The sequence below is a fragment of the Neopelma chrysocephalum genome, unplaced genomic scaffold (assembly GCF_003984885.1).
Source record: "Neopelma chrysocephalum unplaced genomic scaffold, ASM398488v2 Primary Assembly neopelma1_66, whole genome shotgun sequence".
Taxonomy (NCBI): Eukaryota; Metazoa; Chordata; class Aves; order Passeriformes; family Pipridae; genus Neopelma; species Neopelma chrysocephalum.
The window spans coordinates 13,620,566-13,647,771 of NW_020897725.1; the positions used below are offsets into that span (position 1 = coordinate 13,620,566).

Genomic DNA, 27,206 nt, shown 5'->3' on the forward strand with positions numbered 1-27,206 from the left:
TGCTCTAAGCCCCATCCAACCTGGCCTTGAACAATTCCAAGGATGAGGCATCCACAGTTTCTCTGGGCAACCTGTTCCAGGGCCTCACCACCCTCCTAGGAAAGAATTTCTTCCTCATATTTAATCTAAACCTACTCTCTGTCAGTTCAAAGCCATTCCCCCTTGTCCTATCACCACATATCCTCATGGGGGAAAAAAAAAAATCAAGTAATTCTTAACTCTCTTTAAAGATGAAGAAAGAGATATTTCCTCTAAATGCTTTCCTGGCCAATAAAAATCAGTAAAAAGCAATAAAACTTCAGAACATGATGCACATATCCTGGTTTTCAGTCTTTAAAAACTAAGTTTCAGACTATGAATTATTTCCTATTTGCAAATTATCTGTGGTTACAATAAATAGATCATCATAATGTAACTTTTCCTTCAAAACTGTTATATGCAGCACTCCTCATGAAACTTAACTTGTTTTTAGTAGTAAGTAAGAGCAGTAATTTTTAAATAACAAATATTCCAAGATGTGCAATACTTCACAAACTTCTCAACAGCCTTCCTTCTAATATCACCCTCCAGCATTTGGCAAATTCCTCTAGGAATATTTACTGCAACCAAACCTGGAGAGTTTATATTTTGCACTCAAGACTCTCATTATTTTCCATGTGTGAAATGTCCTTTCTATCAAGTAGCTCCTAAAGTTTACAGTGATCCTTCCATGTGCCTCTAAAAGAGCCATTTTTGGGGTAAAAATCAGACAGAGCACTTCAACACAACATAAAGGTGAGGTAAAAATGAAAGATAAACACCAATCTTGTAATTTTTTTTGCCTTTCTTAATCATCATTTCTTACAGAACTTTTACAGCCTCTTCTCCCAACACACTCCCATCCCAGGCCTCAGCACATTTTTCCCAGTACATTCCCTCTTCCTAGACTCTGTCTTTCCATGTAGTCTACTTGGCATTTTCTACCTTCTCTCACATATCATTTCAGAATGCAAGGTTTTGGGTTACATGGAAAGGTTTACTCAAAAGGAGTTCCCAAGCACCCTATTAGCTGTCTCTGATCTAATTTGCGGGAAAATGTGACATATTTGACCCTACACATACAGATATAATTATATGTATGTATGTGTGTCTATATACAAAAATACCTAAAAGAATCTTTTTTCTTTCATTATAAGATCAAACAGCACCAAATATCAAAGGAAATACAATTTCTCATACAAAAGTTGGAGGCATTTTAATTGAAAAAATATTCCAAATTAAAATATGACCCTTTTTTTTTGTACTGAGAAGTGCACAATCAAAACAAAGACATTTCTGAAAAACATTAGAAATCAAGTTTTCATAAATAAAACATAATTACTTGCTGAAAACAGAGGAACACAGCAACACATTCAGCAGTGCCCCACGAAATCTGAAATTCTTACAGAATCACAGAGTACGCCAAGTTGGAAGGGACTCATCGAGTCCAACTCTTAGCCCTGCACAAAAGCATTGAAACAACACTAAGAAAAAGTGAAAGTACAGTGTTAAACAACTGCTGCAGTTAGCTTCAGACTAGCAAATAATTTTCGTTTGAAACATCAAAATATGAAACATGAAATCTCTCCAGGAAATCAGTTACAGGAAGCCAGTTGGGTGTCCCACTGCGGTGACCCACGTTTTCCCAGAGACACCTACCTTTGCTGAAATCCTGAGGATCCAGTGACAAGCTGTACCCAGGGAGGGTCTCCAGCAGGAGTTTGTAGCAGGCCCTCCAGCCGGGCTCGGGGATGCTGGGGGCTGCACACTGCATGGCCGCGATGCGCTTGAAAAAAGCCGATTTCCGGTGAAAACCGATCCGCTCGTACAGCTCCGAGAGGATGCTGTAACGCTGGATCTTCTCCTCCTCTGAGAGCTGACATTGCAAGGCAAAAGAGAAAGAGACTGGGTTTGATCTGAATTTTAAAGTGTGCATCTGAGTTTAAGAAAAATAGCAGGAGGAGAAAAAAAAAAAATGTAGGAGACATCTCCAGCACTGCAGAAGGCCGGGGATTTTGCACATAGCCAGGCATGTGCTTCTACTGCCAGGAAAACTTAAGCCTGGTTCAACAACTAACAAAAACTGCAAAGACGGAGTTCTGCAGAAACTTATTTGTCAGTGGTACTAACAAGTAAACAGTCAAAACAGCCAGTAACAGCTAAACACATTGTATGGAAGATATTCAACAAGATATTCATGTGCATAAAAAGAACGCCAAAATATACCACTTCCAAAATTTATTGGTTTACTAAGTTAAAGATTTTCATCTCTTTAAGATTAAATCTAATCTTGAAATCTCAGGCTATGAAAGCATGAAATTACTGTCTCGATTTTTATGTCTCTAATCTTGTAAACCACAAAATTTCAATTCCGTGACACTGTACTGTGATTTTCACACTGTGAGCCTGAATCATAGAATGGTTTGGGTTGGAAAGGACCTTAAAGACCATTTCATTCCAAACCCCTGCCCTGGGCAGGGACACCTTCCACTAGACCAGGTTTTCCAGAGCTCCATCCAACCTGGCCTTGGACACTTCCAGGGATGGGGCAGCCACAGCTTCTCTGGGCAACCTGTGCCCGTGTCTCCTCATTGCCCTGCACGAAGCAAGTTTCAAAGGATATTAATGAGCCCAATGTGAGCTTTCTCAACAATGTAAAAAACAATGTTAAAGTAGCAAAACATCATAGGAAGATACAGACCCAGATTTCTTTGCTGAGTCAAGCACTGGAAGAGGCTGCCCAGGGAAGCAGGGGAGTCGCCATCCGTGGAGGGATTGAGATGACGCGTAGATGTGGCACTCAGGGACATGGTGTAGTGCTGGACCCAGCAGTGCTGGGTTAATGGTTGGACTTGATGATCTTAGAGGTCTATTCCAACCTAAAGGATTCTATGACACATGTGCAGACTGGCAACTAGTGAGGTGGAATTTAGTTAAAGCCCCATTAGGCTTAAGGTTGAAACAAACTTGATAAGGAACAACCACCATGGGCTTCTTTAGCTCATCAATATATTGACACAAGCCCCAGGCAACCATTCTTTTCCCCTTTGGTCTGAATGAAACCTCGCTTTGGAATCAGACAGACAAGAACAAACTGCCATAGAAACTCTGGGTGATACCAAATACTTCCAACTCTCTGTCCCAGTAACCAGCAGAACAGGCCAATGCTGACACCTAGTGCACGGGACCAGGCAGGCACAATCAAAAGCAATAGAATGTATTTTAAATTACTCTAAAGCTGCTAACATGTTTTGCAAAGGCGTTTCAAACGACAAACTTCATCCAAAAATAGCACTAAGGGACAGAAACAGCGTTTCTGCAGCTCATTCTTCAAAACTGAAAGTATCAATCAGTGCACGTAACTTCGGAAACTTAAAGCCTTGGAGAGTCAAAGGAAGATGCAAACCACACTGGTGAGCTTTCATAGGAATAATCAGGTCTTAACTGAAGCTTCAAAACATCTTTTAGTCACTTAAATCCTGACATAACTACAAAAATAGTCTGTTTTTAAAAGCCTCTTCTAATTTTGGACAGAGGGATGTGAGAGACCTCAAAGAAGAGTTTTCAGAGGGTACCATGAAATCTTCATCCTTCAGGATATGAAGAGATACAAATAGACCAGCAAATCACTATGGAAAGTTCCAGACCATTTTTGAAGCTGAAGTTGTTATTTTCTTCAGAACTGACACAAGACAACATCTTGATGCAGAAATATTGTCCATCCCTAAAAAAGACCAAGCCCTGTACCCACAGCTGTAAAAAGGCAATTGCACCAAGGTGAAAACTTTCAGGAATCAATGCAGCTGGAAAGCACACAGGGTACAAAAAGAAAATACAGAACAATTTTTAACGAGTTTATCGGAGTTCCCAAAAGCAATCACTCGGAAAGAACAAGAGGGGTCAGATTAAAGTTACCTACTCCAACAGAAACAAGCTGTTCCACCTTTTTTTCCTCTTTTTTTCATTTATGCCATTTTTTAAAAGTTAGAACAATAAAAAATATGGCAGCAGAGTTGGAAAGGGCACAACACATCATCATGAACTAAAGCAAAAAGAGCTTAAAAGAAACCCCTAACAAAAGCTATTCCTCAAATACAAATACTGTCAACGTTCACACGCCTATGGAAACTAAATTCTCTAAGATGAGAAAAAACAGGGTCATGCTATTTAGGTAGACAGGAGCACTCACTAATCATTAGAACAACTATCAGAGAAGCCACAAATTCTCAGAAAGTTTTATTTTCATCATATCTGAGTAAGTCCTGTTACCTGACTTGTTTGCTTAATGGTTGTCCCCAAAGTTACTCAAGTATGTTCTGCCATTTCAGGAAACTGTTTTCTCATCACCATAAAGACAGCAAAATTGCATTTTCCCTGAGCACAAACAGTTATTTGTCACTATGCAGGAATTAAAAACAAGAAAAGAAAAAAAAAAAGGAGAAAAGCCCACACAGATACTCCAAGTAATTAATCCTGGGAAGGGTGCAGCAGGCATTCTGCAGAGCAGGAGTGGAGCACTCACAAACATCTTTCCTGATCTCACCAATTTATAAAAGCTTAATGCCTATAAAGTGGCTGCAGAACAGCCACCACCTGAAGCACAACATCTTTTCCACCTGGTTGATTTTCCTTTAACTGTTACACCCAATCAAGTTACAGCTGCACCTGGAAAGGCTGGAGTTCCCTATCCAAGCAAGGGAGCCAGTTTTTTCACAGCCTTGTTTCAAGCCAGGCTTTCAAGAACGCAGCTTTTTATTTGTTTTTTAATTATTCCTTACTACATTAAAATTTTATAACCACACTTTCTTTGTAATTAGATTTTACAATTTATTCCTCATAACTGAATGCAAAGTTAAGTCTGATTACCCTGCAGCTCATCAGAAAACACCAATTACACAATATTACTAGACTGAGCAGGAGACTGAATTTATGGACAGAAACCAAGTTTTCCTGTTTATGAGTCTTTCACTTTAACCTGTGACGTGTTTTTGCTGTTGTTGAATATTGGTTGTGCTGATGTTCTATCTACCTGCAAATGAAAAACACTGTCCTACAGCTTGTTTCCCTCAGGTATCACAGGATGACTCCTCCTCTGAGTTAGACCAAATTATAAATATAACTACTATTTGCTTCCATGCTATATACTCTAAATCTTGAAGAGCTGTAAATATAATTTCCATTCATACCTCTCTTTATGGAAGATACATTCCCCAGCCCTGGAAAGATTATGTTACTCATACTTCACATAATAAAGCCAAGTTGCTCCCCAGCCACACAGAGGTCCCAGCCTGTCCTGGTTTAGGTTGTACTGGTAGAAGGTTTACTGGCAAGATTTGATCAGGGCACGTGTTTCTTGCTGCCAAGCTTTGTCTTTGTGTATTACTGGCAATACTTTTCAGCTACTGAAGTGACTTACATACTTTGCTTTTCACTAGGTGTTATTTTTTTTCCTCTAATATAAAGTGGACATTGCAACGTGAGTGTGTCAGGGAGGAGAACAGGGGATTCTCACCATGGCAGTAATTCCTTCCAGAAGAAAAACAACATAACAACAATATTGGAGTTTGCAGGCCATGAGAATAACAGCACCAGGACAAGAAGAGAAAAATACTGCCCCAGCAGCTTACAGAAAAGTTGCAGAGCTGCCAGCAAAAGACAGATTACAGAATTAGAGAGAAGGCCCTTGGCACTACAAGGATTACAGCAGTTAAGGTACTCTGCAAGAAAACTGATGATTTGTACGATAGCTTATCAATTAATTAATTTCTCATTTATGTTGAGTTAGAAAATTGACTCCAGAGAAAGGATTCTCTGCAAATGAAAGAAAGGTTTCTACCTCCCTCATAAATTTGCTGTCCCTTTCTCAGTTTAATAACCTCAATAGTGTGGACTTAAAATTGCTCATCTTACCAAGATGTAATGAGCAAAAACCAGTGAGAAATCCAACTGCTCTTTATTAGTTCTACAACCACTGCAGTCTCTCTGTAACCAGTGACACCAACTTGAGACACTGACCAAGTGTTAGTCCTGTTGTGTGGTACTGCTGAGCACTTTTCCCACAATTGTGGATACTGATTTTCTCCCTGAATTTCTTTCTGATTTGGCTTAATTAAGACTTTGCACTACACAACAAAAATTCAATTGATTAACAGAACTAATCAGACTCCTTAGCTCACTCTGCAACAAACCACTCCTGATTTGCTCATAGTTTCACTGAATGAGATGCAATCAAGAAAATTAAAAAGATCCCTTGCAGACCAGTCCCAAGAAGCTGTTTTTCCCTGGTACAATATCACAAGAGAACAACAATGTTTTTTTTTTCCAATGGACAACAACCAATAGAGTCTTTAATCTCAAACTAAGTCCTCATGTTTTCAGATGAACTCTGAATACCTTTTAAGCCAGAGTCACAGACATAAAAATCCTCAGATGTCAAGTCCTAGTGAGAAGGAGGGTGGTGAAACACAAAATAAACTGCAGTCTCCTGAATCTAAGTAACTTTCAGCATAGTCTGTAAAACGAGAAGAGAAAAATAACTGGACTTTCCACACCAACCTGACGAAGGTTGATATAAACTGCATTTTGCAGAAACTCAGAGGCTTCCATGCTCCTCTTCTGTATTGCAAGGACTCTCACTGCCTTCACACAAGCTTCCAGTTCAATCACACCAGCGTTCTTGTACTTGGAGAGGGAGAAAATTAAAATAATATTGAAGGATTGCACCTGTTAGGTTTTATAAGCATTTCTGCTCAGCATATAAATCAGCTGTCACATCTTCCAAACCCAGCAATTCCTTAATGCTAATGACTACACTGTTAAATTATCAACATATGCCCAAGTGAAAATTAAGGTGTCAACTGAAATGTTATTATGCAAAACAATCGTTTTCAGGCTCTTCACTCACTTCTATTATTTTGAGACACTGCATAGCTTCTGAGAGTTCACATGAGGAGAAAAGTTGGGAATATTAGTACCATTTTGGATAAGCTCATATATAGTGGGTGTGGGTAGTGTGCCTGCAAATAAATTCTACTTTCACAGTGCAATAGGTATGTAAGCAAAAATATTTTTATTACTGAATCAATTTTCTCTTTATTTAAAATGAAACAGATTCACTGATGACAAGAGAATTACAAACCATTCTCGGTGTTCTAGTTTACAAAACACCTCCTGTAAATGACTGTTTAGTTATTTAGCTTGCTCAAGGAAGGCAGGAGACAACGTGCATTGATCTGTTTGAGCTCAGACAACAAACAGGCAATTTTCTAGACAAACAAGCTGATCTCGTTGTTTCCTCAAACAACACTGATACTGGACATGTGAGTCAGCCCATCTCCTGCTGCAGATAAACTCTGTTCAGCGATTTATCATGTTTGAAAACTAATGAGGGAAAAAAATCTCCTAACAAAATGCAGGAGTTAATCTACCAAAGCAGTTACAGGTTCCTCTCTTGTGCATTTATATCAGCAGAAGCAAATCATTGGAGATTGAATCCATTTTAGAAGGTGCTACAAAAGTTTCTTCAGTTCAGTGATAACATAAAAAAACATGTAGAAAGTGCTGCTTCCTCAGCATTGAGCAAGGTGTTGCTCTGTCTGTAGATCTTGAACAGACAGAAGGTAACTGTGCTTGTCTTGAAGTCATATATCAGTCCCAATACAAAAAACCTCTTTGGTATTTGCAAGTGAAGCTGCAGTGAGGCACAGTTATTACTTGCTGAGAACATCATGTATATTATTATAATCAAAATATAAATATCCTGCCCTAAGCCCAACAAAGTCCAATAATTTCATATTTCTAAAGAAATCACACTCTTTCTAGATGAAAGAGTATGTTACCTTAAGGTAACATTAACAAGCTGAATGCATCCTTGAGAATTACTGTTTTATTGATGGATTCCAATTTATCTGACACTATACCCAAAACTATCACCTTTCACTGCTCCAGACCATAAATTAACTCATGAGCACAATGATCTTGTTTCATTTGGAGAGTCTCTCTCCAAAACCAACACGGAAATGCCTATTATATTTACCTAGCTTAGTCTAAAGATAATCTGTATATCTAACAAGAGAAATACCTGCAATTAAAAATGATTGAAGCATAAGTAATTCCACTGCAATACATGAAACTTATCTTTAATGTTGATGTGGACACTGAGCCACTACTGTCACAGTATGAAATCATTCTTTTTCTTTTCCTATTATGAATGCAGACATTAAGCTCTCTTACCATCTCAGGCTCTGAGCATTTGCACAAAAACCTAAAAATTGCTCCAGTTGAGCTGGAAACTGTTTTACAAAGTTCCCAGCACATGCTTTAGAAGATCCTCCCAAACCAAAGCCACAGCAGTCCACTGTTGAAAAGAATTTCAGTGAAGTCTCTTAAAAATAAGCAGGATTACCTTGCCATAGTAAGAAATGGCTTCTTTGTATTTATCTATGATGTCCTCAGGACTCAGGCAGTTCTTGGCACGTCCTATCTCTGCACTGGTATCTGCATTTATACCGTTGGAAGTCAGAGCACCTGGAACAGAACAGGGTAAGGAATGAGCACAAGGACTTCTACAAAGTGCTGAATACCTAAAAACAAATCTAGGATATGCTGTAGGTTTGACAAAGGGTACACAGAGCACACCTGCCCTACCTAAAAAGAAATCAGGCTCTGGCTAGAAACACTAGTTCTGTTTTACTATGGTATTTCAAACAGTACACAAGAAAAATGGACTCAGTCATGAGCCAACAAACAGAAAATAATCTTTCACCATAATTTTTTGCACTTAAATGAATGTTTAGACTATGAATAAAGTAACAGATAGCTAAAATTAGATTATGGCCACATCTGAATATGCAACTTCAATCTCTGAACTATTCCTTGTTCTACTTTAAAGCTGTATTTCTAAAGCACACCGAAGAGAAAAGGCTCAGACAGAACAGTGAGAAATTGGTTTTCATCTATAAGAAAGAAGGTGAGAGACAGAGTCTTCACATGCATAAGGGATAAGAATGTGAAATAGAAGCCAAGGAAATCTGGGATATTAGAAAGAGCATGAAAATTTTATTTCTAGAATTTGATTTTATTGAAGAGTTAACATAAGTGAGAAAATACATCAAAGGTTTGGCAAGGCTCAATACCTTGTTATGTGTTACTTAATCTATAGGATTATATGGGAATTTATTTCTCTGGGAGGTTTCTCTACTAAGATGGCAAGAAAATCTCTTGTGTTTCAGAGCTGGCCCTAACTCTCAGCAGACAGTTGAAAACTACTGTTAAAGATACTTTCTGCTCCCTCTATATATTTAGAAATATGTTATTTTACATGCTCAAATGCTAAGGCAAATTTTTTATATGTTTATCAACCTTACAAATTGTACCAAGCACATCTGTAGATTAACAGGGCTTTCATGGAAGTCTAGCGAAAAATGTCCTTGATGACTGAAAGAGCACCATGACACTACATGAGACCAGTCAGGTTTGTCAGTTAAAAAAAATTTATAAATTGTCACTACTCATGGGAAGTAACAATGTTGACTGGAATTTACAGGGGCACAATCATGGAACTACATCATTTATTTTGTGCCATTTACCCTTCAATCTCTTTGCTTCCTCCAGATTTATAGCCAAAAAAACTAAAGCAACAAGGATCATTACTAGTTTTGGCAAGTGGCAGTAACTATCTACACAAATACAAAACATATTCACGTAATAAAAGAAAATACTTCGGAAACATGCAGGAAAATAATGTACCTGGATCAATGAGAACTTCTTGTGCCCCTAAAAGGAGGAACAAAAATGATTTTTTTTTCAGCCGTAAATATAGCCAACAAAAATAAGTTCTTATAATGTTTTACAACATCAGGCTTGAACAAAATCATAAAATTTATCAAGATCATCACTTATGTTTTGAAGGACTACCAATTATAATTCCAGTAGTCACCATATGTTAAATCTCATCAAAAAATAAATGTAAAAGTCCCATAAACTTGCAATGAATTCTAAGAACCTTAAAAAGAATTTCAGAATTTTCAGAATTTAAAGCCATATATTTTTTCCTTTTTCTTCACTGTTTTAGTTGTCAAGTTTCCATCACAGTGCACTTAGTATATTTTAACACCAGGACCTACAGTACTTAAATCTCTTTGTGGAAGCTCATTTAATCTGCAAAATAGTCTAGAATAACATTTTCAAGTAATTGTATCCCTTTTAATTGTCATTCATTTCCCTCCATCAAATACTCTGAATAACTGAGTCATGCCAACCCAACAAGCCAGACTATTCATGTAAAAGAGCTGCCAAGAGTATTGCAAAGTTGGATTAGTGTATATAACACCTTTTTGCCCCAAACTTTGGTTAAACATAGCAATAAAATTGTTAATGCCAAAGATTAAGCAGTCAAAAACAATTGTTTTATCAGCAAGACAGGTCCTCCCTTCAGTTGATTTGCTCAGACTCCAGACTAGTGAAGCAGAGATTTAGATTTAAACCCAAAAGATACTCCAACACTTCACTCAGGTGTCCTAATTCTGATTTGGGAAAGGGGAAGGTGAGGTGACAAAATTAAGAAATCAAGACTTCTAACAAATAAAACCCAGTGGAGAAACCCAAAACAGCCAGTGAGCCCAGCATAAGGCAACTTAAACTCAGCTTGTTCAACACACAAATCACAGAACTGACAGCCCATGGCCAGTCCTCCTGGCCAGCAGGAACTGAGCAACTCAAAATCTCCCTTTGCACTGAAGGCTCCAGAGACAATTCAAGGGGGACACAGGCCAAACCTGTCCCATACAAACCAAAGGGTTTAGGGACATGAGCAGTCACATCCTTTTAAAACATCAAAGTTCCTTTTTCACAGAATCGTAGAATGGTTTGGGTTGGAAGGGAACCTTAAAGACCATCAAGTTCCAACCTCGCTGCCATGGGCAGGGACACCTTCCACTAGCCCAGGTTGCTCCAACCCAGCCTTGAACACTGCCAGGGGATGAGGCATCCACAGCTTCTCTGGGAAACTTGTTCCAGAGCCTCACCACCCTCATCCTAATGTATTTCTTCCTCATGCCCAATCTAAATCTACTCTCTTTGAGTTTAAAACTGTTGCCCCTTGTCCTGTCACTACAGGCCCTGCTTAAAAGTCTCTCTGCCTTTCTCATAAGCCCCTTTCTATACTGAAAGGCCACAACAAGCTCTCCCCAGATCCTCCTTCTCTTCTCCAGGCTGAACAAGCCCATTTCTCCAGCCTTTCTCCATGGCAGAGGTGCTCCAGCCCTGTAACCACCCTCGTGGCCTCCTCTGGACTCGCTCCAGCAGGTCCATGTCCTGCCTTTTCAGTCAGCAGGAACCGCAGTCCAAGGGCCTGTGGCAATGGCCAAGGAAGAAACCTGTCTTTGGAGCAGGAAACATTCCACATCCCTTTCCATCAGACAAGCACTTTGAACACCATGTTATCAACCAATTCTCTTCTGAATGAACTATTCCCACCAAGACAGGTTCAAAAGAAGCTGAAGGACACACAAACAAAAAACTGACAATATTCTGATGGTTACAGACAGGTAAAAATTGCAACAGATGGATACACCAGAATACATATTGCAATTTTCCTTAGTAGGGAAGAGGGAAAAAAATAAAACAAGAAAACCAAACCCCTTCAACACTGCCCTCTTAACACTGTGTTTTATCTTATACAAAGAGAGACAAAGCTGCTCTTTCCAAAGATGTTTCTATACAAAGCAGACACCAGAGCATTTTCTGAACAGCCTGGTCCTATGCTATAGCCTGAAGATGCCAAGTGGTGGAAATAACAGGTCATTCAAGACAAAGATGTTTCTCTTGGCCAGGTCTGGGCACAAAGGCAGTACCAAAAACCTGATCTTGTGAAGGCTGAACTACAGGAAAAGGAGGAGTGCAATTCCAGGCACAGCAGGAAGCAATAAAGGTAACACTCACATCTACATGCCTCAGAAATAGCCATGAATGCCAGTTCCAAGTGTGGCATTTCTTGATTTGCACAGAATTTGGAAACCCCTTTTATTTCTGGACTTATCCTACAGAAAGATACACTGGAATTTGTTCCCCAGATTAAACACTGTCCTCACAAAATTAATTGTAACAAAATAAATTAAAAACAAAGGTGCAGTTTGGAAAGATTTTAAATGAAAGGCACTGTAGAGTCAAGGAAAGGTAATGAAAAGAAACTTTCAGTAAGCTTTGTAAGAAAAGACATCACAGTAACAGCTGTTTGGGCAGATTTAGCTCAGCAGTTCAGACCTCAAAACATAGAGACCACATACAGAGTTAGGGAACAATATCATGGGCCAGGGAATAACATTTTATCTGGAAGGGATGACAAAAAAATTGCAATTAGTTGTTCTTCCCACAAAAGTCCTTTAAAAAATCTTATCATGTGAAACTGAAACTACACTGACAAGTTTGCAAACAGCACTTTTTGAATTTGCAAACTGATAGAGAGAAGCAGCATTAATATACCCAAAATACATACTCTATTTAACTATTCTGATATCTGTGACTTATATGTTACCTTCTTTGGTAAAAAGGAGTATCCATTACAAACAAACAGATTGCAACACCTCCTGTTAAATACTCACTGAAAAGTTCACAAAGGTCAATAACTGTGTGTAATTATAATTTAACAGTCAACACAGAATGCACTCATAGGTCATGGGACCAAATGAAATGCACTCACAGGTCATGGGACCAAATGCACAGATTTTAATGACTAGATATTATATAAAAAATTAGTATTCTGTCCTGAAATAAAGTCATTTTACTATCACAATTATCTGGTGTCAACAAACACAGTTTGTAATAAAGATAATACAAAGCAAGTGTTTACTAGATTGTGAGTTTTAGAAGAATAAAGATGGGTGGTTACTTCTTTGAGATGAAGGAATTAATGTTGGTCACACTGCACATAAGAGAACTTAACATCAGCACTTAAGCCCAACTTTGTTTCAGTACTGGGTGAGTGTATACATAGAAGCAGCTGTGCTGGCTTAGTCCAAAGGCCCATGTAGTTTACAATAATCACTGTATTTTAATTTCCCTACCCCAATCAGGCTCTCTTGGAAGCCATAGAAACTTTCAGGAGCCCTCACTCCATGAGAGAAGTGTCAGGTTATGTGGTCATCTGCACAAGCACAAAAGAGCAGAGAGGATCAGCGACCAAGAACCAAATCAGAGTCACAGAGATGTCCAGAGATGAAGCCCATCAAGCTCAGTTACACCAACACTCTCTGCATCCCCTTCCAGACAGACTGGGGGGGTCACTGCCTACAGGGAAATGGGGCTTGTTGTAGGGAAAGAACATCTTGGGACTGTACAAGACTTCTTATGGGGTGTAACCAAAGATAAGGAAAAGGAGGGAGCAAGGAAGTTTACGGAACAAACAGGGAGAAATAGAGGGGTTCACTGTATTACAAAGCACTCTTGCATTTCTCGTCAGCCACCTCTTTTGCAATTCAAGAGTTCAGGAAAAGCATACTAAATTTTAAAAATTATATTGGTTTATTGGTATTTAGTTAACCAAATCTATTTATTAAACTTTGACTTTCGAGTAGCAGAACAAATTCTGAATAAATGTACCTAAATTATTCTTAATACATGCAGCTCTGCCACATCATCTTGATGAAAACTGTCTGCATCTCCTCCAGCAAAATTCAAACTAACAGACACTACTAACAGTCAGGTGAAGAAACCAAAAGCTTTGCAACTCTATGCAAAGCACGTGTTGACACTAACACCAAAAGAGTAAAAAAGCCATTAATGTAAAAATCTTAAAAAGAAATACCATTCTCCCCTCCCACCCCCTCCTCCAGTTTATCCTGTCATTGGTGGGATTTTACAGAGTTAGGGACCAGGGAGGAAGTTTTCAGGTGTTCAGTGGTGGCAAATGGAATAAAACCAAAATCCCACCCTTACCTGGCCTGTGCCTGTTTCCTGCCTCAGCAGAGAGGGAACCTCCTTGTGCCCTGCGAGATCCAACTTTGCCCCCGGTACCACCTGGGTAGTGATAGATGACGGATGCTGAGCACAAACCCTCGAGAGCAGCTGGAGAGAGAAGGGAAAAGCCAACAGATTAGTAGGGATACTTGCAGGAAGCGAAGTATCAGGTAGTAAAGTCTATTTACACAAATAAAATATGCTCAAATTGGACACCTAGTGACAAAGGCTATGGAAAAGCCTGAGATACTCGATGTCCTTTTCACCTCCGTGTTCGCCTTCAGACCTCCCAGGTGCCCAGTCCTACTAGAAGGATCTGTAGGAGTAAGAACTTGTCACAGTAGAGGAAGATGGGCATTAAAAGCACTTAATCCAATTGGATGTAAATCCACAAAACCAGGTAAGATGCATCCATTGATGCCAACAGAGCTAGCCAAGGTTATCACCTCCAACAGGTCATGCCAAGTGGGAGAGGTTTCTAATGGCTGGGAAAAGGGAAATACCATCTTCTTCAAGAAGGAAGTACCAGCACAGGCAGATCAACATCAAATCCCTTGAAAGGCTACACAGAAATCCTTCTGGAAGTACATGAAGTGAAAGAAGGTGTCTGGGAACAGCACACACTGATTTATGAAGAAAAATAAGCCCTTGGCAACCTCACTGCCTCCTAGGATGAGATGATTTGCTCAGTGGACAAAGGAAAGCAGTGGATGTTGTATATTTTGCCTTTCAAAGGATCTTTGGACACGGCCTCCCATAGAATTCTTATAGCCAAATTGGTAAGATTTGGATAGCTGGCCTATAAAGTAGGTGGAAAATGGGCTGGACAGCCAGGATCAAAGGACTGTGATCACTACAAAGGCCAAGTGGCTGCCCATGACTAGTGGTGTCCCTCAGGGGGACAATACTCATGTCTTCATTAACTGCCTGGATGATGGCACAGAGCACTCCCAGAAATTCCCTGGGTGATACCAAACTGGGGGAAACAGTAGGGCAGGTCTCCAATGCAAAGAGAACTTGCCAGGCTGGAGATCTGGGCTGACAGGAAACTCATCCCAAAGCAAGTCCAGTGGAAGTATAGAAGCACAGAAGGAAAGAAGTGGAAGGTCAAAAGGTGTTAAGGTTTTCATAATATGTAACCCACAGAGCCACTGGGAAGATAAATGGATTTTCAAGTAGAATGAGAAAGCTAAAAGCAGAACAGGAGACAGCAATTGTCCTGAAAGGGTATAAAACTGAGAAGCAGAAATTGTGTTCAAAGATCATTTGTATATCCAATAAATAATAAAAAGTAGGAATGAAAGAAAGAAATAAAAGAAATAGAGGAAAGGCAGAGCAAAAAAGCGAATCCTAGGACCTAATGTGAAAGGAAGTTACGCCAGTGGAAATTAAACACTTGTGGTTTTGGTAGATGTAAAGACAAAAATCTTTTCCTTACAGTCCACAGGAGTGGGTACACCCTGAAAAAAACCCAAATACTTTCAAAAGAATCATTAAAAGTCAGACATACAATTTTTTTCAAGTACATGCTTTACTACAGTAACACATTTTATGTTGCAGGTTTCCTCAAACACATTTCTTTCTCAGGTCTTATTAACCAATTTTTTTTTTCACTTTAATTCTCAGTCACACCTGATATTCAGATTCTGCTCACCAGAATCATTCCCATTTTTCACTACACTTAAGGAAACTACAGAAAAGAGTTTGATCTACTTTGGGTTTAGCAACCAATTACTGATTATTGATTCACTACCACCAACTAATCCTACCTCCAAGCCACAGGAAGTCGTTCACGGAGCGCAGCAGTTCCACTGCCATGTGATAATGGACCAGGGAATCCTGTAACATCCCAGCCTGTAAACACAGGTCACCCACATGTTTCCGCATCCGGCCTTGGCAGCGCTTCTTATAGTGCCTGCAAAGAAAAGGGACAGCTCAGTCACCTGCAGGAAACACCTACTGGAGGCAAGAAAAACCTAAAGTCCATTTTCTTTCCTCCTTAACATAGATCAACATTTATTTACTCTGAGCAAATATCCAGTATGAGTTCTAAGCAGCATAATATGGAAAATTACCAACAATTTGAGGCTGCATTGGGAAAAAAGCAAGGTATTGTGCAATTTGGCTACCCAGCACTTCTGCAGTTAGAGCCACGCACCCCAAAAACCTCCAAAGCAGGTTCTTGTAAACCACAATGAGTATTTGGCTGCCTGATTGCTGCTTTTTTCCTTTTAAGTACACCCAAAAGCTCATTGGTGGTCTTTGTTCTGCCTTTTTGCTTTCTTTCACTAGGGAATGGATTTTCTTGTGCTTCCAGGAAGTTGTTCTTGAATAACTCCTTGGATGTTTCCCATGGAATCTGTCACATTTGGGCTCTGAGGATATTTAAGATGACTCTTCCTTCAGCTCTCCTCTGATGGGACTGGCTGCCTGGGCCCTCTCCACACACAGCCCGGAGGTGCTGGTGGCCCAGAACCTGCTCAGGGCTCACAAACCTCCCCTGCTCTCAGTACCTTCTCCTAAAGGGATGATTCATGGAACACCACAATCACTTCAGCAACAGTTGACTGGGTTTCTCTCGCTGCTCTTTTTTAACATATTAAAATAAATGGTGAAGTTCTCTCAAAATGAACAGCCAAGGCCAATGAAGTCCTACTGAAAATAATAAACAGACACCTTGGTACAACTGAAAAGGCAAGTTGGGCACAAACCCATGTGATAAAGGCACTAACCTTATTATTCAATTTTTTTTAAGTAACTACCAGCTAAAGAAACTTAACAGATGCAAAGTAAGACACACTGGACTTGGAAAGCACCTCATGATTTAAGTGACAGTTCAGAACAACTCCATCAGCAATCCTCCTGTTCTCTCTCCTGCAAAAATATACCCTGATAACAATGTCCTTGCTCTACCTTACATAACTTTTCTTAGGGCAAAATTAAAAATCAGCTTAAATATTTTATTCATCTACCTACATTACTCCAATCCTTTTGTTCTATCAATGTCTAAGTACATGAATAGAGAGAGGCATGAAAGTTCATTGTCCAAACATCACACAAGGAAAAATAAAATCTTATTTCTTTGAGTGGTTTAAACTAAAATAAAAGCTACCCTAAAATGAAATTTAATTAGAAGAATTGCTGTAGATGTCATTCTTTTTTTGTATACCTGAAGTATCTCCAAAGAATCTGGTTAAAAAGGGGTTCTAAAAATATAAAAACCATCTTGGATTGACTGTCATAGTTCTACACTTTTAGCAGATGCAGCGATACTTCTTCAATTAAGTTCATCAGAATAGTTGTTGAACAGGTTGCCCAGAAAAGCTGTGGATGCCCCATCCCTGGAAGTGTTCAAGGCCAGGTTGGATGGGACTCTGAGCAGCCTGTTCTAGTGGAAGGTGTCCCTGCCCATGGCAGGGGGGTTGGAATGAGATGATCTTTAAGGTCCCTTCCAACCCAAATCATTTTGTGATCTTCCAAAAGGTTACCCAGCATGTTTGAACTCAACAACTATACACAAAAGAGAAACCCAAAAAACCCCTGGGGTAACATCCACTCTCCAGGTGCTGAATTCTTATACCCTGGAGTGAGACTTCAAATACAAGAGGAAATGTCACGATTATGGAATGATATTAGGTTTGGGGTAATGTTGTTTTTTGGGGTTTTTTTGCAGCAAAGAACTTCCCAGAAGACTTGAAATAATCTGAAATTATCTCCATAACACATCTGAAGAGAACATCTTTGTGATTTCTGTAATGTAGAAATAAAAAAAGTATAAGGGGAACTGAGCATATGAAATATAATGGCAGAAATAAGGATATTAATTTATCTCCTTTAGATTTTAAGGCTACGAGAAATGGTAATAATAAAAACAACTATATGTTATTAGTTTATTTGCTTTCAAAGCTCTTTGGTTTGGGTTGTTTACACCAAAGAGAAGCATCTCTTCAGCCACCAAATAATGTCCTATTCTTTGCAGCTGGTTTGAAAAAAAAAATAGTTCTTCAAGGAGATAAAGGAAAAGTAACTGATTTATATGGATGGAGGACAGAAATTTGAAAAGAGAAGATATACAGGAGCACATACAATGTCCTTATAAAAATTAAATAGAAAAGCACTCAGAACCAGCGTTATTGTTTACAAGAAAATCTGGAAATTACAAAAAGAGACAAGAACTATGTCTCCTATTGCTTCTCTCCATCTAAAAAGTTACAGATACCTCCCATATAACTGTTCCCACTTTTCTGATCTATCACATCATATTCACAATTGATGTGAAGATGTTGACATTAAATGAAGCTCAATACCACTCTAGTTATCTTTCAGATGTGTCAAGAAACTGCAATATTTATCCTTTACTTTTCAACAAGAATGTACTTTATAGAACTTTTTAAGGAAAAAAGTAAAGAAAATTTAAAGTGAAGACTAAAGCTCCCTGCATGAACTATGGAAGGGCACCAAATCTTACTAGGATTTCAGTCTGAGCTTCAGGTTATAGAGAAATGCTTCCCTCAAAAAGTTACTTTGTAATATTGAACCAGTATTGTACAGGAAAGTATAAATTGTTTACAAATGAGGTTTTCCTAATCTCTGCATTGCAGAATGAAAATAAGATTGCAAGTGTTATATATTGCTTTTAACTCTTTTTTTACATAGACAGTGGAATTGGAGAATCATTGTTTCCTTACACAGCTATAATTCCTTTTAAAGATGTTGACACTACACTGTTGACTGTCTCTACACTTTCAAGTAATCTGTGTGTTTATGGACAAATTAAATTTCTTATTCTCCCAAATCTGTAGTTTGTAAGTGTTTTTCCAGATTTTCCAGATTGCATATGATTAAGTTCATAAACATGAGTCACACAGCAAAGGGAAAGAGATGATGTCTGACTCCTAAATCAGAACCCAATACCGGAATCATTTCGATCCCACTGCTTCACCAACAGCTCTTCCCAACCTCATTCTGCTGCTGATTTATGCAGATGTCAATATATGCAAAGTTAGAAGGTTTTTAATCACCTAGACATCAATAAACATTGCTCATACACAACACTGTTCTTTCAGAAACTCTCTTTATTTAGAGGTAAACGGATAATTTATTCCTGGTGATGAAGAAATTTACTATTAATTATTCAAAGACTGAATTCACTCCAGCTATTTTTAGGCTCTTCAAGGTGGTGCCAAGACAGGATCTACCTCCTACAATCCCTGCAAGTCTTTTGCCATCCTCCTGGAAAGTATTTTCTCACTAATTATAGAGGAAGTTTGCACCAAACAAATGTATAAACTGTGTCTTAACTAGTCACTCACAATTAAGTATAATAAATTCAACTACTTCCAGTATGTCCAAAAAGACAAATGGCAAAGATTTAATTGAAATCAAACCCACTCTGCACAGACAGCAAAACTTAATTTACTTCATATTTGGGAAGCCTCTTTTTTAAAAATTCCAGTATCTACAACATTGGGTCCTTAAAAGCCTGTCCAAGTGACTCATTGTTTCTTCAGTGCATACTGGGGTGCAAATTTAATGGGAAAAAATCAGACATGCATAAATACATCAGCGTAAAATGATGATTATCCATTTTAATACCTAGCTAGTTTTGCTTCACAGCTTTACCTGAAGAACCTGGTCACAAAGCTGAGTGAGAAGCTTACAGTTATCTTCTATTTTTTATTAAAACACTGTTTAAATATTTTGGTTCTCTACTGTTCAATCCTAATCTGCTTGAGGACAGGAAGTCCATGTAAATTAACAGCTACTTCCTCTAGGATAAAATGGCAACCTTTTTCTAGGCCAGTTCCCTGTCATGCCCTACTAAAGCTGTTTCTATTTATTTTTCCTGCAGAAGTTCATTTTATACATTACATTTCAAAGACCACAAACCCCTTCCTGAGTGTGATGCACTCAGAAATATCCCCAAGGAAGGCAGTGCCACATAATGCAGGATCACCCATGGCACACTCCATAGTCTCAGCCATCCAAACTCCTCTTCAGAAGTTCCTCACCCCATGAAAACATACAGTTGACTACATAACTAGTTTATAATCTTATTCTCCAATTTTAGATGTGTTAATTTGGTACCAAACACACTCTTTATATTCAGAATAATAACCACAATCATCACCAAGTGACCACTGCTGCTACTTCAAACTGGAGGACAACAAACCTGCTCCAGGAACCACAAAGCACAACCCCATCCCATCTCCATTTCTGCCTCATTTGCTATAGAGGAAATGTGCTTTAATCCTCCATCCCCAGCTCTTTTCCAGGATCCCAGGATAATGCTAAGGAAAATTCAGAGCAACAATACTATATTTCAAGGCAGAATTTATTTACAGCCAGCAACAGGTTTGAAAGACTTTCTGGACCCCCAAAATTTGGCTCAACTTACAAACAAGAAACATGCAAAATGAATTTTCGAAAGTATTCTCATGCAAAATGCTTCAACAAAAACTTCCATCAAGGTCTACTAATTCCAATTAGCATGCAGAGCTCTAGGAATCACCAATCATAACATTATCCAGACTTGAAAGACACAGCTACGGCATTGGATCGACTGCCAGAACTTTTGGATTTGGAAACCAAACACAGGCAGCAAGAGCTTCATGGCTTTGGAGTTTAAAAAAGAAAGCAAATTCCAGAGGCCAGCAGCCGCCTAAGCAAACTATGGGTGTCCTACAAAAAAATTCAGCATTGGTACCAAATATAATTGCCAAATGCGCCAAAAGGGGGCAACTGCAGTAGTGAGGCTCCAGCAGCAATTATTTTTGTGTGTACTGAAAAATAAATACAAAAAGCAACACTAAAGTATGCAATGAAGGTGGAGTGAGGAGGCAGGACATGGAAGAAAGCTAACTATTTTCAAATATACACAATCACAGCCTACCTTTTTAGACCCAACAACAAACTCACAGGGCAGTATGAGAGAAGAGGGGAAGGAAAAAAAAAGAAAGGAACAAAACAAAAATTAGAAAGACAGAGAACAGAAGGAAAATTAACAGCCACATACACATACTGAGATCATCAACTCTGATAAATCAGTGAACAAAGCCTCTACGACACTGTGTAGAGAATCTATAAACAGCCCTATGGTCTCTCCACTCCACAGGACCGAGTGGTGCCTCATTAAATGGATCCCAGTATTAAAACAGAGACAACCTAAGACACAAACTGATGTAACGGCTTTAAAATGAGCTTAACCAAGTAGATTCATAATCATACACAAGTATGTTTAATTTTTTAGCTGAAAACAGAAATAAAACAGAAAGCTTAAAAAATGGTATCTCTGGTAAGTATGTTTTCTAGTTTCCAGTTTGTAGGACCTTTGTGTCATCATGAGAACATGCATTTCTAGACTTTTCCATCAGTTTCCTGGCCTCTAAAAATAACTATCAAGTGCAACTAATTTCAAAAACTTTTCCAATTCTCTCAGCATCCCTGTGATATTTTACCCATATTTTACAGCTGATAAACAGAGAAAAATCAACAGATTTGCCAAGATCACCTCTTGGTTGTGCTCTAGGAATTAAATCAAGATCAGACTCCCTGTCCTACAACTTCTGTTTAACAGAGCAATCTTTCTTCCTAAGTTTTTAAGACTTAATGCCACTATTTTTCATATATGAAGTTTCCTGTCACCCAAAAAAATTCTTCTACACACATAATACAGTGAGTTTGTGTAAACTGTCATCTCAGTACCAGTTCTGGGAATGGGTCTCTTCTGCTCCTTAAACAAGCAACTTGCAAAAGACAAAGATCATCCTCACTTTTTTAAGAGTCATTTTATGAGAAATGCAGAATAATAATCCATCCATCTTCCTGATTCATGAACTTTGCATCTTAAAAGAAGCCACTCCTGCTGCAATTATTATGTAACCAAGGTAGTGAAAGCCTCACTAACTGGGTGAGAGAGATCAGGTCTATACACATAGTCCTGATCATCATATAAGTATTAACCTCAATATTTTATGGAGAAAAGTTTCAACAAAGTTTGGAAGTTTTAATTAGTCTGTAACTCACATGATCAGAATTACTATGTCCCATGTAACTTCTTAACATATTTTCACCTGATGTACCAACCCAGTGCAACAGCTCCCGGTAACAGCTTCACTCCACATTTATTAAGACTTTGATACACACTGAAATTTAACTTCACTTTTAGAAATTACAGGAAAAGATACTACTACTACTTGGGCTTATTTAGCCTAAGTAGATATCTACAACTACAGCAAGAGAGACATATACTCTCCTATCTAAGCACAGACAGTGCCTTCTCTTCCATCTATTTCATATAGAAATTTGTGCTTTTTAACTAATTGGTTGCACACTGACTGAGAGGTCAGGATATTTTAAAAAAATTAAAATGGACAGAAGGTATATAAATAAGATCAAGGGGGCATCCTTTGCCTTTAACCCTTTAGAATTTTTCACCTATTCTAGAAAAAGCTGTTTCATTCATCTCAATATCTCAATAATATCCTTTTTTTAATTCATTCCTTTAACTCATTACACTGACAGACTCAAAACCAACAAAGTGGCAAAAGTTCTTCTATGAGATGTTCTCATACCCACTTCTGGCATTCAGACAACCTTTAGCCCTCCCTGAACAGAATTATACATCATATCTTGCAAAAACAGAAACTAGTCTCCATTGACAAGGTCCTTCCCAGCCCTGCATCTCCCTGGTGTGACTAATGCAGTGCTCTCCCTAAATTAGGGAATATGTCACTGCAGAAGGGAACACGCTACAACAAAACCCTGTTATTGCAACCCAAGGAACAAAATGCAAGCAACAAAAAACCCTCAAGTAGTAAAATGGTATATACCACCAGTTCATATCCAAAGACTAATGCTTGAAAATCTAAGTTAGTTTAATAAACTGATGTTAGTTCAATAAACTGATGTTAGTTCAACCCTATTCCAGGGACCTGAGTTTCTGCTTTAGAACACAGAGGCAGAGATGCAGCAGGTTACATGAAGGTGCCTACAAAGGTTCCTGTGCAGAGAAGCTATAAATACATTTTCATTTAGCTTGCCCATGTTATTCATGTATAAATCCTAAATTGTCAAACAATCAGAAGTACTAACTCCACAGCACAATAAAGCTGAAGAACTTTCTTACTATTGAACTGAACGATTAGAACATTTAACACCCTTTCTTTGGGCAGTGCAGCAAACATTTCAAGTGTATCCATTGATCCAGAGTTACTGAAAAACTGTTTGGTATTCAAATCTCCCAGCGAGGGTGTGTGCAGAGCTGAACCAGTGATTAACTCTGGATAAACCCATATGTTTACACAGCCAGGGTCACACATCTTCCAGTCTGCAAAGAACTGAAGCATCACACTGCATCTGTTTGAACTCAGTGCAACAGCATAAAATATCTCCTTGGATATATGTGGATACACACACTGCTGTCACTCGAGCTCCTCACCAGTTCAGAACTTCACAGGAAAAGTTTACCCACAAGCTACAGCACAGCCACTGCTCAGAAATAAGCCACTTATCTAAGAAACTGATTTCCAAAATACAGTACTTAAAGACACAACTGAACAGCATAATTCATTTCGATTTGGAGATTCTTGGCCAAAAAAATGTCATTTTCTCAGCTAACTGGAACAGGAAATTTTGATTACATTCAACAAAAATTCATTCAAACTGAGTAATTAAAGTCAAGATTCTAAAAGGGCTTGACTACTCTACAAAACTTTATCACCCACATACAAAAACCAGTAACATAATAATTTATACTGATAATGAAAACTGAATGGTGCATGGACAATCCAAGGGATAATACTGGGTAGCAGGTCAGACCCAGCTCAACTTCTCACCAAGAGGAGCAGGAGCAGGTCACAGAGGTACTTCAGGCAACCAGAGATAATATAACAGAGGGCTTCAAACTAATTAGAAACTTGAAATGCTTTCTTCCAGTTTCCAAGGCCAGGACTAACTATGTAGGCAGAGCTGATTAATGTGATCCAAAGCCTTCACAAACCTGGACAGCTCTGGAAAACCCTGCTTTCTACACACAGTAACAACCACTGCTGGCATCCCTCGTAGTACAAGACAGAGATGAACAATACTATTCCCATACACACTTTGTATTTTGATAGGGATTCCACACCTCTGTCCTTGCCAGGACAAATGTGGTTGCTGCTTCCATCCTTTGCATTTGACTGCAAACAGGCGAATCAAACAGATTTTGCACTGCCTGTAGCTGGTTAACCAGAATTACTAATCCCTTGCACAAGAACATTTTAACACTAAAATCTGAGAATGCAAATGAGGAAGGAAAGATGTTGGGGGGGGAACAAAACAAAACTCTTAACATACACAAAACCAAAGAGAAAGTTGTAGCAAACAAGTAGCAAAACAAGACAGGTCAAGAATAACAAATAATTCAATAAATAAAAAAGAAAGACAGGGAAAGATGCTGGATTTAGTCACCGGAATAAACAGCCACTGTTTCATAGGACGAAAAAGTAGACAGAGGCTTAGGGGAAAAAAATACAATAAGTAGGATTAGTAAAATACTACCCAACATAATAAAAAATTATTTTCATTGATGAGTTTTTTTATTAATACTGTATATCTATTAATGATTCCTTTCCACCAAAAGGTCTCATTAGAGCAGAATCTGTCAACCTGTTCCTGTGACTTCTTCCTACTATTTGATTAGCCTCATGAATTAAATATATATATAAAACAAGCTCAGAACATCCTATATGGTGAGACCACAAATTAAATTCTCTTAAACTACAGCAGACAGACACAGTAAGATCTGGGCACAACCTCTGTTGTAACAAGGTGCACTCTGTCCTTTCTAAGAGGCTTATCCTGAAGGCTGGCAAGTGCCACAGGTGGTTTTTTTCAAAGACCTGCAAGCTGACAAAAGTAGCTGCTTACCTACTATCAGTGTCCAGACCTACAAAATCCTTCTTCTCAAAAGGAACACAGAGGAGCGGGATCTTGTCTCCAGACTTATCAGTGGCTCTGTCAAGCCGCTTCGACTCCAACACTATGAAGAGGGACTCAATAAAATCTTCAATTCTCTTCTCCACAGTCTCACATTCATCATAACTGGGATAAAACGCCACATCCGTGCGGGGCTGCTCCGCAATCTCTCCTTGAAGCCCAAAGACAAAGAGCCGGGAATCATAGAGGGTAGAACCATACATTTCCTTGTGAAGATGGAATTTTTCAAAAGTCTGAGGCCATTCCTTGGCAGAAGAGCAGTCTGTAATAGTGATCAGCCCCACGACTTTGCGGTGTGTCTGGAAATCCCCCCACTCGTTGTTCTCCGGGGGATAGTGGTGCCTGTAGCGGATGTACAGCACGCGCTGCGAGTCGCGCACGTTGACTTGGCTCACAGCTGAAATCCGCTTGTAGATCCTGAAAAAGCTCTCCTCAGGGACAATGCCAATGGGCTGAACCACGACCAGGAGGGTCTGATGATCCTCAGCACACTGCATGTAGTCAGGAACACTCATTTTGCACCAACTGCAGGCCAGTAAAAGAAAAACGTATATTATTTTTTAACATTCAGAGTACACGGGGCTGCTGAAGCGAACCAGGACTTTGATGCTAAACATTTCTGCATCCTGAATATATGTGCTACAACACTAATATTTGCGCCATCACTTTACTAAATCTTCAACCATGCAGCCAACAAAAATCTGTAAATTACGTTTTTCTGACTCAATCTTGCTCCCTGTGCAGCTACACAAGACAGCTCACACACAGGGCAGCAGAGTCTCCACCACAAGCAGAGAGCAGAACCACCACCTCAGAGGATCCTGTCAGACTCAGGCTCTCCAGTCCCATTTCTTTGGGGAAATATGGAAAATTGTGTGGGGTGAGATGTAAACAGACACCAAACAGGAATGACCCAACTTTACACGGCTGTCAGTGCTTGCACACGGCCAGGGAGAGGAAAATCAGGACCAGAACACTTATTTTTGAGAAAAAGTGAAGTCTGCTTTCTCAAAACACATGAAGGGAAGGACCAGGCAATGTTTTCTACTTCTATATTTAAGTATTTAGAATTCCTTCTCCCCTGAGCTCTCTGACTGCAGCTGGGTCTTAAACGAAGACATGCATCGCTGAGCCCTCACATCTCTGAGACCTCCTGGACCGCACAGATCCCTGTGGTCAACTTCACCTCCAAAGCATCCTCTAAAACGTACACGGGACCAAAAACACAGAAAAAGCAACGAAACCTCCACAAAAACAAACAGAAAAAAAAACAACAACAAAAAAAAACAACAACAACACAGCCCGGCTTTGGACTGTCACTATCCCTCTCCCACCGTAGTGCCCGGGGTCTGCCCAGCAGCCTCCTTCCCAGGGGAGCAAACCTGTTACCAGGGAACAGCCCCGTCCACACGGTTCCCAACCGGGCGGACACTGAGGGAAGGTGGGAGCTCCCCCCTTTCCCTCTCCCCGGGGCAGATCCCGCGCTGGGCCGGCGAAGTTCAGCAGGGAAAATAAATGAACCGCAGAAGAGCCAAGCGCAGCCCCGCCGGGAAGGGGCTGAGGGGCAGCGAGAGGAGCAAGGGAGCTGCTCTGGGACGGGGGAACGCGGCTGTCGGTGGTGACCGGGAAAGGGCTCTCACAGCCGGGAAGGGGCTCTCACAGCCGGGAAGGGGCACTCATAGCCGAGGCAGGGGCAGTCACAGCCGGGGAAGGGGCACTCAGCCGGGACAGGGGCACTTACAGCCGGGACAGGGGCGCTCACAGCCGGGACAGGGGCACTCACAGCCGGGACAGGGGCACTCACAGCCGGGACAGGGGCACACACAGCCAGGAAGGAGCTCTCACAGCCGGGGCAGGGGCTCTCACAGCCAGGAAGGAGCTCTCACAGCCGGGGCAGGGGCACTCACAGCCGGGACAGGGGCACTCACAGCCAGCACAGGGGCACTCACAGCCAGCACAGGGGCACTCACAGCCGGGACAGGGGCACTCACAGCCAGGAAGGAGCTCTCACAGACGGGGCAGGGGCTCTCACAGCCGGGACAGGGGCTCTCACAGCCGGGACAGGGGCACTCACAGCCGGGAAAGGGGCACTCACAGCTGGGAAAGGGGCACTCACAGCTGGGAAAGGGGCACTCACAGCTGGGAAGGGGATCTCACAGCCGGGACAGGGGCTCTCACAGCCGAAAAGGGGCACTCACAGCCAGGGCAGGAGCCGCCCCACTCCCGCAGCCGCCGGAACTGACGGCAATGGCCGC

The 27,206-nt window shown here is 40.0% G+C and overlaps 1 protein-coding gene across 10 annotated transcripts in view; it reads right to left on the reverse strand.

The window, feature by feature from the left end:
* Positions 1 to 27,206, reverse strand: part of TRAPPC9 (trafficking protein particle complex 9) — a 459,142-nt gene extending 431,936 nt beyond the window's left edge. For 3 of the 10 annotated variants that reach the window (XM_027684417.1, XM_027684416.1, XM_027684418.1), the window contains exons 1-8: positions 27,150 to 27,206; positions 24,883 to 25,476; positions 15,741 to 15,886; positions 13,951 to 14,079; positions 9,766 to 9,792; positions 8,423 to 8,544; positions 6,574 to 6,699; positions 1,678 to 1,894 (exon numbers count right to left, since the gene is read on the reverse strand). In XM_027684417.1, the coding sequence (XP_027540218.1) occupies positions 1,678 to 1,894; positions 6,574 to 6,699; positions 8,423 to 8,544; positions 9,766 to 9,792; positions 13,951 to 14,079; positions 15,741 to 15,886; positions 24,883 to 25,466 (1,351 nt within the window). In that variant the 5' untranslated portion in view covers positions 25,467 to 25,476; positions 27,150 to 27,206. Of the gene's footprint in view, positions 1 to 1,677; positions 1,895 to 6,573; positions 6,700 to 8,422; positions 8,545 to 9,765; positions 9,793 to 13,950; positions 14,080 to 15,740; positions 15,887 to 24,882; positions 25,477 to 26,713; positions 26,732 to 26,962; positions 27,069 to 27,088 lie in introns of those variants that run through there. The other 7 variants (XM_027684408.1, XM_027684411.1, XM_027684409.1 and 4 more) reach the window with 7 other exon arrangements.